Source organism: Brassica napus, chromosome C4, assembly GCF_020379485.1.
Source record: "Brassica napus cultivar Da-Ae chromosome C4, Da-Ae, whole genome shotgun sequence".
NCBI lineage: Eukaryota > Viridiplantae > Streptophyta > Magnoliopsida > Brassicales > Brassicaceae > Brassica > Brassica napus.
This window is the reverse complement of record NC_063447.1, coordinates 5,451,260-5,465,590: the sequence shown is the minus strand read 5'-3', so window position 1 is coordinate 5,465,590 and position 14,331 is coordinate 5,451,260. Positions and strand designations below refer to the sequence as shown.

The 14,331-nt window shown below is 37.2% G+C and overlaps 3 protein-coding genes across 3 annotated transcripts; 2 read left to right on the top strand and 1 right to left on the bottom strand.

Moving 5' to 3' along the window:
- The first annotated feature begins 1,489 nt into the window (after positions 1–1,489).
- Positions 1,490–5,580, top strand: LOC106401169 (protein SMAX1-LIKE 8-like). Its single transcript, XM_013841625.3, has 3 exons — positions 1,490–2,926; positions 3,728–3,917; positions 4,058–5,580. The coding sequence occupies exons 1-3, from the start codon at positions 1,746–1,748 to the stop codon at positions 5,384–5,386; spliced, it is 2,700 nt and encodes an 899-aa protein (XP_013697079.2). The 5' UTR covers positions 1,490–1,745; the 3' UTR covers positions 5,387–5,580.
- A 4,068-nt stretch (positions 5,581–9,648) lies between these two features.
- Positions 9,649–12,112, top strand: LOC106401732 (zinc finger CCCH domain-containing protein 29). Its single transcript, XM_013842304.3, has 2 exons — positions 9,649–9,887; positions 10,276–12,112. The coding sequence occupies exon 2, from the start codon at positions 10,281–10,283 to the stop codon at positions 11,907–11,909; it is 1,629 nt and encodes a 542-aa protein (XP_013697758.1). The 5' UTR covers positions 9,649–9,887; positions 10,276–10,280; the 3' UTR covers positions 11,910–12,112.
- Positions 12,113–12,512: 400 nt separating this feature from the next.
- LOC106397804 (late seed maturation protein P8B6) lies at positions 12,513–13,166 on the bottom strand. Its single transcript, XM_013838431.2, has 2 exons — positions 12,958–13,166; positions 12,513–12,842 (listed from the first exon to the last, which is right to left on the bottom strand). Exons 1-2 carry the CDS (start codon positions 13,070–13,072, stop codon positions 12,703–12,705), a joined length of 255 nt encoding a protein of 84 aa, XP_013693885.1. The 5' UTR covers positions 13,073–13,166; the 3' UTR covers positions 12,513–12,702.
- Between the last annotated feature and the right edge of the window lie 1,165 nt (positions 13,167–14,331).

The window sequence follows — 14,331 nt, the reverse complement described above, 5'->3', positions numbered from 1 at the left end:
AGAATATAAGTGCATACTCGAAATATAAATGTTTGTCAAGTATATATTCATCAGCTCGGTCTAAAAATTATCTAATTCAAGAACAACAAAACAAATTACTTATTTGACCAGTTCAGCTAATATCTGAATCCGAACGGATAATATCCGAACCCGAATGGATATCCGAACATAACCAAACATAAGTATACTTAACCTTATATTTCTAGTTTACTTCTCTCATTTTATTCAAAATATTTATATTAATAATGATTATTGCTCAAAATTAGATAATATACATATAATTATGGACAAAATCATTTGCTACTCACTTAAAATACATATCAAGCTCTTGTTTCTTACATTAACAAAAGTTGCATCTAAATTTTCAAAACAACAACTAAATTTGTGTCTTTCTAATCTATCAATAGTTTAGTCTTTTAAAAATTAGAAAACCAGTTAAGTTAAAATATAGTTTAAATACAAAAAACTTAAACAATGAATAATTTATTTATTTTTCCTTCAAAATGTAAATATCCGAACCCAACCCAAAATATCTGAACCTGAACATAAAATACCCGAACTCGATTCGAAATATAAAAATATCCGAATGGGTTCTATAACTTTATACTGAAATACCGGATACGAACCCGAACATGTATCTGAACGCCTATCCATACGATATATGATCATTTGTATTTTGCTTGAACAAAAAAAGTTAAACCATTAATCACAAAATTTTCAATGTGGGACTCTTACCAGTTTTAGTAATTTATACTCGTTTTAAAAAATTCAAAATATAACATAAAAGAAAAAATCTAAATTTTTTTATTATATGATTAATGTGATTGTTTAATTTTTTTAATAGTATAAAATTAAATAGAAAAGAGAGATGTTAGAAAAATTGTTATCAAATATGTATTATTCATAATCATTAATTGTCATATATATGTTAACCATATTAGGTAATTCCGTAACTTTTATTTAAGGAAATAAAAAATATTCTTTTGTACACTACTAATTAATTTGATAGTTAGTTAAATAAAAAGCATAGTATATGTTTATATGAACCAACTTATTTTTCTAATAATTCTAAGAATCATTTTCGTGATGACACGTGGCTACGAAAATATGCTGTAATACTCGAGGATTAATATTATGGGGATTGATGAGCGGCAAAAACATTATGGTAGTTCAAATATTTGTTTATATATATGGAAACAAATCTTTGTCAGTTTTTGAAAGCTAAAATCATAATTTTTTCTTACAAATAGTGTTTAAATACAATTTTCAAAATAGTCACATCGTATGAGTTACGAGTATCTGTATCAAGGAGATATTAATCGTGTGGTATTTCATAGATATTTGATAATATGTGGTTTAAATTTATTTTACAAAATAACTAATGACAAAAATAAGAGAAAAATAGATTGTTGATATTAGAAAATAATTTGACTTGGAGCACGAGAATAAATAAATAAAAAAGAATGATCAAAAGACAAGCAACAAGAATCTGAGAATCTATTACCAGTCACCCACCTGTTCTCTTGTTTCTGTTGGATTCCAAACTCCCACTTTCACTGCCCCTCGTGCCTAGGCCCACCTTTGTGTTCCACTCAACCCAACAGTAGTGTATCCTCCCTTCTCCTTCCATAAATTAATTTATTTCTAATCACATTTTTCTTATTACAAAACCACAAAAAAAAAACAGAGTATCCTCTCTTCGAAATTTTGAATTTTATTCGTGTATTTATATATGTTCACCGGCGATGCCAACGGCGGTGAACGTGGCGCAGCAATGCTTAACGGCGGAATCATCCTACGCGCTAGAAGAAGCAGTCAAAGTGGCGCGTCGACGAGGACACTCCCAAACGACGTCGCTTCACGCCGTCTCCGCTTTACTCTCGCTCCCAACCTCCGTCTTACGCGACGCGTGCGCACGTGTCCGAAACTCAGCTTACTCTCCTCGTCTCCAGTTCAAAGCTCTTGATCTCTGCCTCAGCGTTTCACTAGACCGGATCCAATCGGGTCAACAACAACAGCCCGGATCCGATGATCCGCCCGTCTCGAACTCGCTCATGGCTGCTATCAAACGCTCTCAGGCTCACCAGCGCCGTCTCCCGGAGAACTTCACGATGTACCAAGAGATGATGTCGTCTCAGAACCAGAGCTCGAACTCGCTCTCTTGCGTGAGAGTGGAGCTTCGTCAGCTGATTCTCTCGATCCTGGATGATCCGGTTGTGAGTCGGGTGTTCGGTGAAGCGGGTTTTCGGAGCTCCGAGTTAAAGCTCTCGATTATCCGGCCCTTCCCTCACCTCCTCCGTTACTCATCAAGACAACAACAGCCTATGTTCCTCTGTAACGTAACCGGAAATTATACCGAATCGGAATTGAATCCGGTTCGATGGGGTTTCAGCGTACCGAACCGGAATCTCGCAGAAGATTCTGATCACGGGAGGATCAGCGCGGTTTTCACAAGGGACAAAGGGAGGAATCCTCTGCTTGTGGGTGAATCTTCTCAAGCTGTACTAACCGGTTTTTTAAATTCGCTGGAGAACCGAACCGAAGGTTTAACATCGGTTAACCTCAGTACCGAAATTTCGGACCAAGTCAACGTCAAGCTCGATAAAACCTACACGGACGCGAGGTTTCGCGATCTGGAAAAGGTGGCTGAGAAAGGTTCAGGACCTGGCTTAGTCTTGAGCTACGGAGACCTGAGGGTTTTCACAGACGGCGAGGGGAACGGGTCGGCGGCGAGTTACATCGTGAGTCGTGTTGCGGAGCTGTTACGGAGATCAGGGAGGAGAGTGTGGTTGATCGGAGCGGCGGCGAGCAACGAGGTTTATGAGAAGATGATGAAGAAGTTTCCGAACGTGGAGAAAGATTGGGATCTGCAGTTACTCACCATCACTACAACTCTTAGGTCTTGTCTGCCTCATCACAAGTCCAGGTTATAACAATATCTCTTTCCCGCGCGTTTAACTACACCAACCGCATCTTCAATAGTGGTTTTCTAACGATTTAGGATTCGCGCGGTAGTATTTAATTACGTAGATGTTTCTTTTAGACTTGGTTATTTCAGCTAACCATAGAGTTAAATTTAGAAAAAAAAAATTTATATAACTTTTATATTGTATCTTGATTATATGAAAATAAATGTGTAGTCGAAGTTGAATAGATGCGGTTGATGATCAATCGACTATTTCTTCTACTAAAACAACAAAATCGTGTTCCAAAACATGACAATAGTCATATTTAAGACAGTTTAATCTGGCTTGTGACCTTCTGTAATAGCTTATTGTTATTATTCTAGACTAATTACTAAGAATAACTTCAGATTTCTTGATCTTTGTTGTTCGGTCAAACAATCTAATTGTTAGACAAAAGTTTAATTTAGTGGTTAGTTTACATAATATTTGTTAAGAAACAAGAATCTTATTTTCAATAAGAATAGCAATCAAGTTAGCTTTTTCTTAACTCTCTTGTCGTAACTTTTGCTCTTACAATTTCTAAATGATGTTTGATAGAAGCACTACATATTTTTAATGGCAAACACAATGGTTTTAACATGTTAAAAAAAAAACAATGGCATAACTTAAAAAATAGTCATTGGAATGTAGAAGCACGTCACTGATGTACGTTTGACCTCACATTCCACTCTTGCACTAACTTTATGAGTGTATTTGCCTTTTCCTTTTTTTTTTCTGTACATTTGTCTTCGATGACGTTGACGTGTTATAATTGAAAACAGTTTGATGGGATCGTTTGTTCCATTTGGTGGATTCTTCTCAACTCCTTCTGACCTAAAACTACCCTTCTCCGGTTTGAACAAAGAAACCACTGAACCGGTTTCTTCAATATCCGATCAGACGCAATCTACCTTGCCACCTTGGTTGCAGATGACCACAAGAACCGATTTAATCCAAACATCTGGTTCCAAGGTTCGTCTAATTTTCTCTTCTCCTACTTTTGTTAACCTCACAGTTTTCGTGGGCCACAAGTTTCCATAGTTAAATGCGTTAGTTCACTGTTTTTTTTTTTTTTTTTTCACTGTTTTATGTTTATTTCAACGTGTATATAGATTCCCTCAGTGCAGACCACAGAAGGGTTGGAATCAGCTTGTGGAAGTAAGTCAACGATCAGTGCTTCTGCATCGACCTGTTCAGCTAAATCGGTCACGACTGATCTAAATGCGAAGACGTGTCTGGTCACCACAGGATTTGGTCTCAAGAATCATTTGGATGACAAAGAATTCGCTCATCCACGATCTTCATCAAGGGATCTCAACGTAGAGAGCTTCAAGATTATATACCGAAGATTAACCGATAGGGTTTCAGGGCAAGATGAAGCTGCTAGAGTTATCAGCTGCGCATTGTCACAACCGCCTAGGATCAGCACCAGAAGAGACGTTTGGCTCCATTTGGTTGGGCATGATACCGTAGGCAAGAGGAGAATGTCGCTTGTGCTTGCTGAGATTATGTATCAAAGTGAGCACAGATTCATGCCCGTTGATCTCGGTGTTACGTGTGATGATGTGATGCGGCAGAGAGGAAAGACAATGGTGGATCATATCTTTGAGGTGTTGTGTAGGAACCCTTTCTGTGTAGTGTTCCTTGAGAACATTGACAAAGCCGATGAGAAGCTGCAGATGAGCTTGTTAAAGGCTATTGAAACTGGAAAGTTTATGGATTCGCATGGGAGAGAAGTCGGAATCGGAAACACCACGTTTGTTATGACGTCATCTTCAGTAGAAAATTCTGGAAAAATAGCTACTTATTCTGAAGAGAAACTCTTGAGAGCAAAGGGAATGAAAGTGGAGATATGGATTGAAACTATGTCCAGGTTACCAAATAGGAGAACGATTTCAAGACTGAGATCGGTGAAAAGGAGGAAGATGATAGGCTTGAGGGATACTCAGGACAAGAATGAGATTCTAGAAACGGGAAAGCAGGTGAACAGAACAAGTAATGGAGTTCTTGATCTAAACCTTCCGGCCCAAGAAACCGAAACCGAAACCGAAGATAGTGAAGAGCACTCAAAGCTTTGGTTAGTGAACTTGAAGAAACATGACCGTCTCACTGAGGTTCCTTTTAAGCCTTTCGACTTTGAAGGGTTAGCAGAAAGAATAAAAAAGAGCGTAAAAGAAATTTTTGAAAAGTGCGTGGGATCATCAGATTGTTCGCTGGAAATTGATCCTAAGATCATGGAAAGATTACTAGCGGCTGTTTATTTCTATGAAAATAGAAAAGATATCATCAAAGAGTTGATGGAGAAAGTAATGGCTCGAGTGTTCTTGCATGTTAAAGAAAGGTATGAAATCACTTCTTGTTCGGTAGTAAAACTACTTGGTCGAGATCTTGACGTTCTGGGTGAGGATGAAATGGATTTGTTCCTTGTAAAATCTCAGTAGGATAAAAGGTAGTTGTGAACTTTATTTTGGAAAGTGTATAAAATAAGGTAGAGTTGGTTATAGGTATTATTGTCATTATGTCTTGCTATACTATTAAAATTTGTGTTATGATGTATCATATAGTTGTGAGTGGGTCGACTCGTGTCCTTGTTTGTATGTACAAGTTTCTGTAAATTAATAGTTGCTTTCATATATGTTTCAAACCAATAGAGCTTTTAAAAATCTCATGGGTTTTTCGTATGTATATTTTTATTGGTTGGATAAACAAGTATTCAATTCGATGGCATGAAAGTAGAATCAAAACACTTCAAATCAATCTATCAGCTCTAAAAAAATCATTTTAGTGACTCCTTTCTGATTCACATTGGCAATATTAGCTTCTCTGAAAATTCAACGTTAATTATTGATTAAAAAAAAGAATAAAAGAGATATTACATGGACCCGATGGATCAGTCTTCCAAATACCAAATTCAATCTCATAAAAAAGGCTCGGTGATTCGGTCCACAATCTGATCTAATTTGCTGAGGAGTTTTGGGAAATACTTTAAAAGGCATATAACATAAAATCATTACCGCTTTAATAGTTTACTATTAAGTTGACCAGATAAATAAAGAACCAAGTTTGACCAGAAGGAAACATAGCAAGTCTTCGTCCAAGTTTCTCTTCAACTTTCTTTACTTTATCTTTTTTTTTTGAACACTGTGTTTCTTATTGAGCCACATGGACAAAAAATTCAGAGTATTACAAAAAATCAAAGCATAAAACCATACCAATAGGTATATCAAAGAAACATAAACGCACTTCACACATACGAAGACAATAGTCTCATGATGGTGTGCGTTCGAATAGAAGGTTGCAGGAGAGGCTAGTGCTTCTGCAAAAATTAAGGATTGAAATTATTCACCGTCTCTACAATGGAAACTCATCAAGAGAGCATTGGACAATTTCCAAAATTGATGTCTTCTTGTTTGTTTCTAAACCATCAACTTGAATCCTTTAAACTGTTTGGCTCTTCTTTTATCCACATTAGCGGCTTGAAAAGAGCTTAGCTTATAAAGATTCATCTCAAAGAGGTTAATCCAACCAATTCGTTAACAAAAGAGAATGAAATTCCATAAACGCCAAAGACCACGAAAAACAATCTGATAGTAGACACACTGCTCCAGTAATACTGAAAAACCCAACACTTCCAACTTCAGGACCACCATGAATGGACTCAGACAGGTTGGAAACACATCCTTTGCATCACGTGAGATGCACCATGGCTTAGGATCGAAACATCACCATCTGCTCGAGTAGAGGCCAGAGAAGAACACAGTCTTTAAACTCCATAAACATCCTCTGTTCCAAGCCCCAAGATCTGATTGATACCCGACAAAGAAACAACAAAAACACTGAGAGAAACAACACAAGCGAGCTCCGATGCAAATACGACACACCGAACACGGCCTAGAAACCAAGATATTGAAACTAGATCTATGATATCAAGTGGACAAGCGGGCTAGCTACTCCGTCGATCAAAAGATCCAGAACCTCCATCATCATAGCAGAGAAGTTTATGACCAAGGTAAGAACATTCAACCAAATCGCTCTAATCGTGCTACTCCACAACAACCTTCATCAGACCAGAATAGATGAGACTGACGAGAGCCTCTCCTGGCGATGTCGAGGAGCGCCGACCGCCGGAAAAGCTAGGATCTCGCCAAAAAGTTTGACGACGGCTTAACTTTCTTTACTTATCAGCATTTAGATTACCCAACTTGCTCAGACGCATGATCATATTTTCTCCTGGAAAGAAAAATATGCAGATTATTCAAAGATTATGGGACTGTCGATATGCTTTGAATTCATATGTCAGTCTAATTTGGAAACATATATTTACTGAATACTGAATTACTGATCATGATATTATCAACTCAATATTTAAAACTTGGAAGCTCCTTGAAGGTAATCATTAGTTATGATTCTTCTTTTAAGTTAAAAATTCTTGAGACCCTAAATTTAAGTTTTACAACATATATAAATTTAGTTTTTGTTTCTTTTAATTAAGAGCAATGTATAAATACAATACAGCTGCATTTTCTTATAATTTGATGATCATCTACGAGAGTTAACTTATGTGAACTTTTGTGAGTGCACTATGTTAATCTCGAAATCACATAGAAAGACAGTTTTGATTTAGATCTTGTAATCCATTGGTTTTAAACTATGTGGAATATCTAATTTGTGATAATTGGTCTAGGCAAAAACTCGTTAGACACAGAATATCAAATGATGAAATCAGACTAATCCAAATGATCAAATTTGTGATAATTGGTCTAGGCAAAAACTCGTTAGACACAGAAGATCAAATGATGAAATCAGACTAATCCAAATGATCAAAGAACAATGAGGAGTAAGTCAAATAATAATATCGAAAGGACAAATCCATTATGTTTTTTTTCTTTTTTTTTGAACAAATCCATTATGTTTTGTGTGACTAATATTAAACTAAATAAATAAAGAGGAGAAAAGCTATGTGAGTATTTTCCCTATTTTCAAAGAGAAAGTTAGTGTTACAAAAAAAAAGAAGTTTAAGTGGAAAAAGTGGAATCGGGCGGCAAGTGAAGACATTCTCTGTCGCCCACCCAAACACCACAAAGAAAAAAAAAAAGGCGTGCCTCACTTTATCTCTTTCGTTTTACCTCCACACGCGTCTCCTTGCGTTTGTCTCACTCGCTTTACCCTAATCACTCCACTACAATTTTACTAGAAGACGAAGTCTACTAGAAGACCAAGTTTGATCTCCATATATCAGTAACAAATACAATGTAAATTAACTGAACACCAATAAGACAAGGTTATCTATAAGAGCTTAAGTGAAAATTCAATTATATTTATTGATTGTTTAGCTATCTTGAATATGTGTCATTTTAGAAATATGGATGTGTACTCTGGGAGAAGATCTTAAAACAAAACAAAAATTGTTATACATTATAGTGAATTCAATATATTAATAAAAATTTATTTTCCTTTTGATCCTACAATACTTCATGATCTAAGGACTATATGTTTATCCGATTTTAAACATTTAAAATTTAGTTTACTTCTACCTTTCTTAATTCTAACTTCCGTTCATAGTATTCAATTTTAAAGTACCTAATATCAATTACTCTCTAGTCTCTAGCATTAGAAAATAAAATTTGATTTTGGTTTTCTTGAAGCAGATGAGAGTTGATGTATGTCTTCACTCTTCAAAATGAGAGTAGACTTGTATAAGCCCCACGTACGAATCAAAGCGCGTGCTATAGTGCAAAGACAGTCCACACGGGTGTGGAGGGATTACCTGCTAAATCGGTCGATTAGATGAAACTGTGGGTCACTTACATCCGCAACTCCATTATCATGTTGTCTTGTTATGCTATTTTACTTATTTTAATACATAATTTTTTTTTGGAGCAAAATTTTAATACATAATTTTTAATATCTTTCTTATATCATGAAAGACAAAAAAAATTCCCAGGACCAATTTTGGAAATAATTACTTATTGTATCTTAGGATGTCCTGCCCAAGTGCCCATGCATTTTTCTGAGCACACACACGCACACCCATACAGATGAAAATTATAACAGTAGATCTGGTCAGACATAATAACATTTAATGTCTTCTTTTCCAGAAAAATCCTTAACTATTTTGTAACCGTAAGCCTTTCTTTCCACCTTAACTAAATTCAAAATTTTGTAACCAACATACACCTATTGGGAAATGAAATTTAACAGGATCTTCTGAATTTAGTGGATATGTTAGGTTATTTCCCTTTTAGATTCTTATTATTTTCTGTAATCAAAACAAATTGATTGATTAGCTTAGAAATTTAGTAGGTATAGCATACAAAATCAGCAACTTGTGTCAGTCACAAAAGAAGACAAATAGTTACATGCATGAACTGTAATCCAGAAACTTATCCCCCAGAAGAAGCTGTAATCTAGAAACAATAAATACATCTTAATGAGACTATTTCTTTAAAAACTTGTGGAATTTCATTCCCCTCAAGGAACTTGCTCTTTTGATCATTATAAAAAGACATTTTGAAAAAATGAATGAGATAGGGGAGAATCAATCTATTATAATATTTTTTCCCAAAAGCAAAAAAAAAAGAGAGACTAAAACAAATTGCGTATAAACAGTCAGCAAAACAGCGACGTCATTACCTTTTGAAAGTTCCCAGTTTCGACTTTTGACCTAAACCATTCCTATAAAAAACAGAACAAAAGGAAAGTACATAAAAACTTATATATATATAAATTAAAGAAAAGTAGACCAAGAGAAAGGTAGACGAAAGAAAGAGCGCACCTTCCTCCTCTCCTTCGCAACGAAGCTCTCTTTTAAAAGGAGCCTAGAGATTTCCTCTACGGTTCCTTCTTCAGAAACCCAGATCACTTCTCCTACTTCATCTCAAAACCTCAAAGTCTAAAACCTTTTCTTCTCTTGTTCCTCCAAAGCTCTATCTTCTTCTCCAGGTATGTGACTTCCCTCTTTCCTCCATCATGAGTTGATTCTTTTCTCTGTTTTTGCTAATTCTATAACGTTTACCTAATCTCTGAGGCTTCTTCAGTTTAAATCTTTGGTTTTTGATGGCTTTCTTCTTTTCTTTTCTTCTTCCCGAGGTTATTAAAGAAGAAGAAAATCTGTAAATAAAAAGTAGAAACGGTCGTTGGCCTTATTGAGTTTTTCTTTGATTTTGGGATATAAAAAATCTCGAAAATATAAATAATTTCGAAAACATCAAAACTGAAAAATTTGGAATCAAAACTTTATTGTTTGCGTTGGCTCTTCCTCCTCCTTTTGATAGCTATCTTCTTGTTTCTTGCTCCTCACGGTTCTTGTTTTCACTTTTGAATCTCACAGAAAAGATGTGTGGCTCAGAGAGCAACCTCTGCTCTTCAAGAACCTTAACAGAAGCCGAGTCCATGAGACAGAAATCACAAGAAGGAGTCCCCGCCGCCACGTGTCTTCTTGAACTCGCCGCATGCGACTATCTTCCCTCCTTCAGGAGAGAGATCGAAGAGAACTCGTCGGATATCAACGAATCGGGTTTTTGGTACTGCAGACGGGTCGGGTCAAAGAAGATGGGTTTTCAAGAAAGAACACCTCTCATGGTTGCTGCTATGTACGGAAGCATCGATGTTCTAACTTACATAATCTCCACTGGAAGATCCGACGTGAACAGTCTCTCCAGCGACGAGAAAGTCACTGCTCTTCACTGTGCGGTTTCCGCCTGTTCTGTCTCAATCGTCCAAGTCATCAAGATCTTGCTTGATGCCTCCGCTTCACCTAACAGCCTTGACGCTAATGGAAACAAACCGGTTGATCTTTTGGTCAGAGCTTCCCGGTTTATACCTAACCAGACTAGAAAAGCTGTTGAGATTCTCTTAACCGGAAGCTCGGTTAGTTTGATGGAAGAACAGGAAGAGGAGGAGGTGAAGAGTGTTGTGTCCAAGTATCCAGCAGATGCGTCCCTTCCCGACATCAACGAAGGTGTTTACGGAACAGACGAGTTTAGAATGTTTAGCTTCAAGGTCAAGCCATGTTCTAGGGCTTACTCGCACGATTGGACCGAGTGTCCTTTCGTTCATCCTGGCGAGAACGCGAGGAGGAGAGATCCGAGGAAGTATCCTTACACTTGCGTCCCTTGTCCCGAGTTTCGTAAAGGGTCTTGTCCTAAAGGAGATTCTTGCGAGTACGCGCACGGTGTTTTCGAGTCTTGGCTTCACCCTGGTCAGTACAGGACACGGCTTTGTAAAGACGAGACCGGTTGTGCGAGGAGAGTTTGTTTCTTCGCTCATAGGAGGGATGAGTTGAGACCGGTTAATGCTTCCACTGGCTCAGCAATGGTTTCACCTCAGTCGCCGATGAGCTCTCCTATGGGTGATAATGGTGTTCCTTTGTCTCCAAGAAACGTTGGTTTATGGCAGAACACACCACCACCGTTGCAGCTTAACGGTAGTAGATTGAAGTCCAGTTTGAGTGCTAGAGATATGGATATGGTGATGCAACTTCAGTCTCCAAGCAGGCACTCTCAGATGAACCATTACCCTTCTTCTCCTGTGAGGCAACCGCCTCCTCAGAGGTTTGAGTCTTCAGCAGCTATGGCAGCTGCGGTGATGAACGCGAGATCATCAGCGTTTGCTAAACGCAGTTTGAGTTTCAAACCAGCTCCTGTAGCAGCTTCTAATGTCTCGGATTGGGGATCCCCTAATGGGAAGGTTGAGTGGGGGATGCAAAGAGAGGAGATGAACAAGATGAGGAGAAGTGTCTCCTTTGGGATTAATGGGAATAATAATAACAATAACAATGTGTCACGTCCTGTGAGGGACTACAGCGATGAGCCAGATGTGTCGTGGGTGAACTCGCTGGTGAAAGATAGTGCACAGGAGGGAGCCTTCGGGTTGAATGATGCAGCGGTTAGGGACGAGTTTAAGCTGCCGTTGTGGGCAGAGCAAATGTACATAGACCATGAGAAGCAGCAGAGTGTGGCATAAGAAGAAGAAAGGATCTAACAAATCTTGGCAATAATTTTTTGATTTGTGTTTGACAGCCATATAGTTTTCTACTAGTATATGTTTCTTTATAATCTCTTGGTTTTTTTTTTAATGTCATTCTCTTGTCTTTGTGACACTATGTAATGATTGAAAGCAAATAATTGATGAATGAGTTCAAAAACGGATCTTAGTAGCTTTGTATATGTTGCAATGAGATGAGTGATATAAGTAATGCGTCAGGTGTTTTAATGGTGCTTCTCATGGTTTCTTCTTGTTGTATATATATTCATTCTCTTGGACATGATCACCCTTTAAGAGAATCTTCTTATGTCCACAAAATTAAAGCTGAAACAAACCGATGGTTCAAAGAGGAATGCTTTCCTTCCTGTGCTAATACTTTTCACTCATTGTTCTTCCTTCGTTCCTTCTCGGATGCTATCTGTACAATGAGAGGCAGCGGATTGGCCAGTTCCAAGACGCAACCTACAAAAACACATCAGTTCACAATAACAAAGCAAGGAAACTGTCCTTCAGTAATTTATGATAATTTATTTTGTTTGAGGACCCCATCCCAACTTGTCGTGAAACGGTGAAAAACATGAGTGAAAGTCAAAACACACTCGGTACTAGATAGCAAACGAAACACAAGCGTACATAGAAGAAGACGAAAACATATAATGGTGATCATCATCTTATGAACTCAACAAGGGCTTATGACAGGAAACCAAACACACAACTATATGGAAAGATTTAAAACGATATTATTACACATCTATCGACATCTTAATTGAGACTAGGTCCTAATACTGGACTCATCCTCGGCGTCTTCCTCATCGGTCTTGTCACGGGTGCTATGACCTCCTTGGCGTCCCATCTGCTGATATCCTTCACTTCCTAACTGCTCCTTCCTCGTATTCCCTCCTCGGCTCCTCCCTTTTAACATAAATTTACATAATATCCAACAAATATCAATATCCCATTACTATATAGTCCATATCCCTAATTTGAAACATACGCAGCCATGGGATGAAAAAAAGATAGATAAGACCTTCAGCGAGATGCTGTTGAGCTTCAAAGCTTTTGCCTCCAGTCCCACCTGGCACAACGGTCTCACCCTTCTTGGCCCTCTCGTCTAGCTGTTTCTTCTCCTGTTGAGACGCCATAGCTCGTTACTTATAACACAAGTAATAAACAGACTTGGCTTTAAGAAAACAGATAAAAACCACAACAACTTGATGATGATGATAATACGAATACTCGAAGAGACCGGTCTATATATATAGATGGGCACTGTTTCGGATGTGGTTTTGCTAGTGTCTCAACGTGGTGATTCAGGAACAATAGCACGTCATACGTGTGCTCTTCTTTGCTGGTGACATGCCACGTGTAGGATTGAAATAGCTGACGTATGCTTGGAACTTGGAAGTGCCGTGCTGCTCCGTGCTGCTTCACCGCGTGTCCTTTGACTATACCACCGAAGAGGTTGTGTGTTGCACTGAATGGTTATATATTTCAATCTATTTAAAAATGAATATGAAGAAGAACCTTACAATTTTCACAATGTATATACGGTTAATTTAGATGTTTTGTAACTCCTCCACTCAATTCGTGCCTTATAGTTAGGTGTATAATTTGCTGGTCAAGAGTCATTGACATTAGGTGGTCCATGCATAGTGTTTGTTATTCTTTGATTTGAGACTAGATTGAACCACCGAAAAAGTCTTCCACTCCTTGATGGCAACAACTATATATGAATATTAAAAACCTCCACTACAGATAAGCATCGGAACAACTTACTAAAACATAAGCATCAAATTAGATCTTCTTTGACTGCAATCTATGTATTGCAACATAAATACATTCTAAAATTCAAAATAATGATGAACAATGGAAGAAAAATTAATAGTACATGAGAAACGCAAAACCTTGGACGCTTTCTACTAGGTAATATGTAGGACAACTAGAAATGAACTCAAAAGCCAAAACCATTAAAGAAGTTAAGTATGCTATATTATAACTCACAAAATAAGTTAACCACTAGGCTATAAATATGATTTTTGTAAAAGTTATCTATAGTAACAAAATAATTTACATTTGAATCTCGAATTGACAGTTTGTATACAATATGACAATAACATAACAGATTTTAAAGAAAAACCTTGTAAAGACGACCAAATGACTCGTATGTCTTTAGAAAAGCACACTCAAATTCAGTTTTGTGATAATGATATTGTTTCATTATTCCACAAGTTTGTTCTTAAAAAGAAGCAATCACAGAAATAAATTAGAATTTCTGGTACAAGTTTTATGGCTATGAATGTTTATATTCAGAGAAAATGTGAGGAAACAAAGTTTTTTTTTTGGGTCAAATGAAAAAACAATGTATATGTAACCAATTGTAATCGGTTAAACGATTGAATAA

Coding starts and splice junctions, on each gene's coding strand:
- LOC106401169 (XM_013841625.3), top strand. CDS start 1,746: ATGCCAACGGCGGTGAACGTGGCGCAGCAATGCTTAACGGCGGAATCA. Junction 2,927..3,727: donor CTGCCTCATCACAAGTCCAG/GTTATAACAATA, acceptor AATTGAAAACAG/TTTGATGGGATCGTTTGTTC. Junction 3,918..4,057: donor TCCAAACATCTGGTTCCAAG/GTTCGTCTAATT, acceptor ACGTGTATATAG/ATTCCCTCAGTGCAGACCAC.
- LOC106397804 (XM_013838431.2), bottom strand. CDS start 13,072: ATGGCGTCTCAACAGGAGAAGAAACAGCTAGACGAGAGGGCCAAGAAG. Junction 12,843..12,957: donor TCAACAGCATCTCGCTGAAG/GTCTTATCTATC, acceptor TTATGTTAAAAG/GGAGGAGCCGAGGAGGGAAT.
- LOC106401732 (XM_013842304.3), top strand. CDS start 10,281: ATGTGTGGCTCAGAGAGCAACCTCTGCTCTTCAAGAACCTTAACAGAA.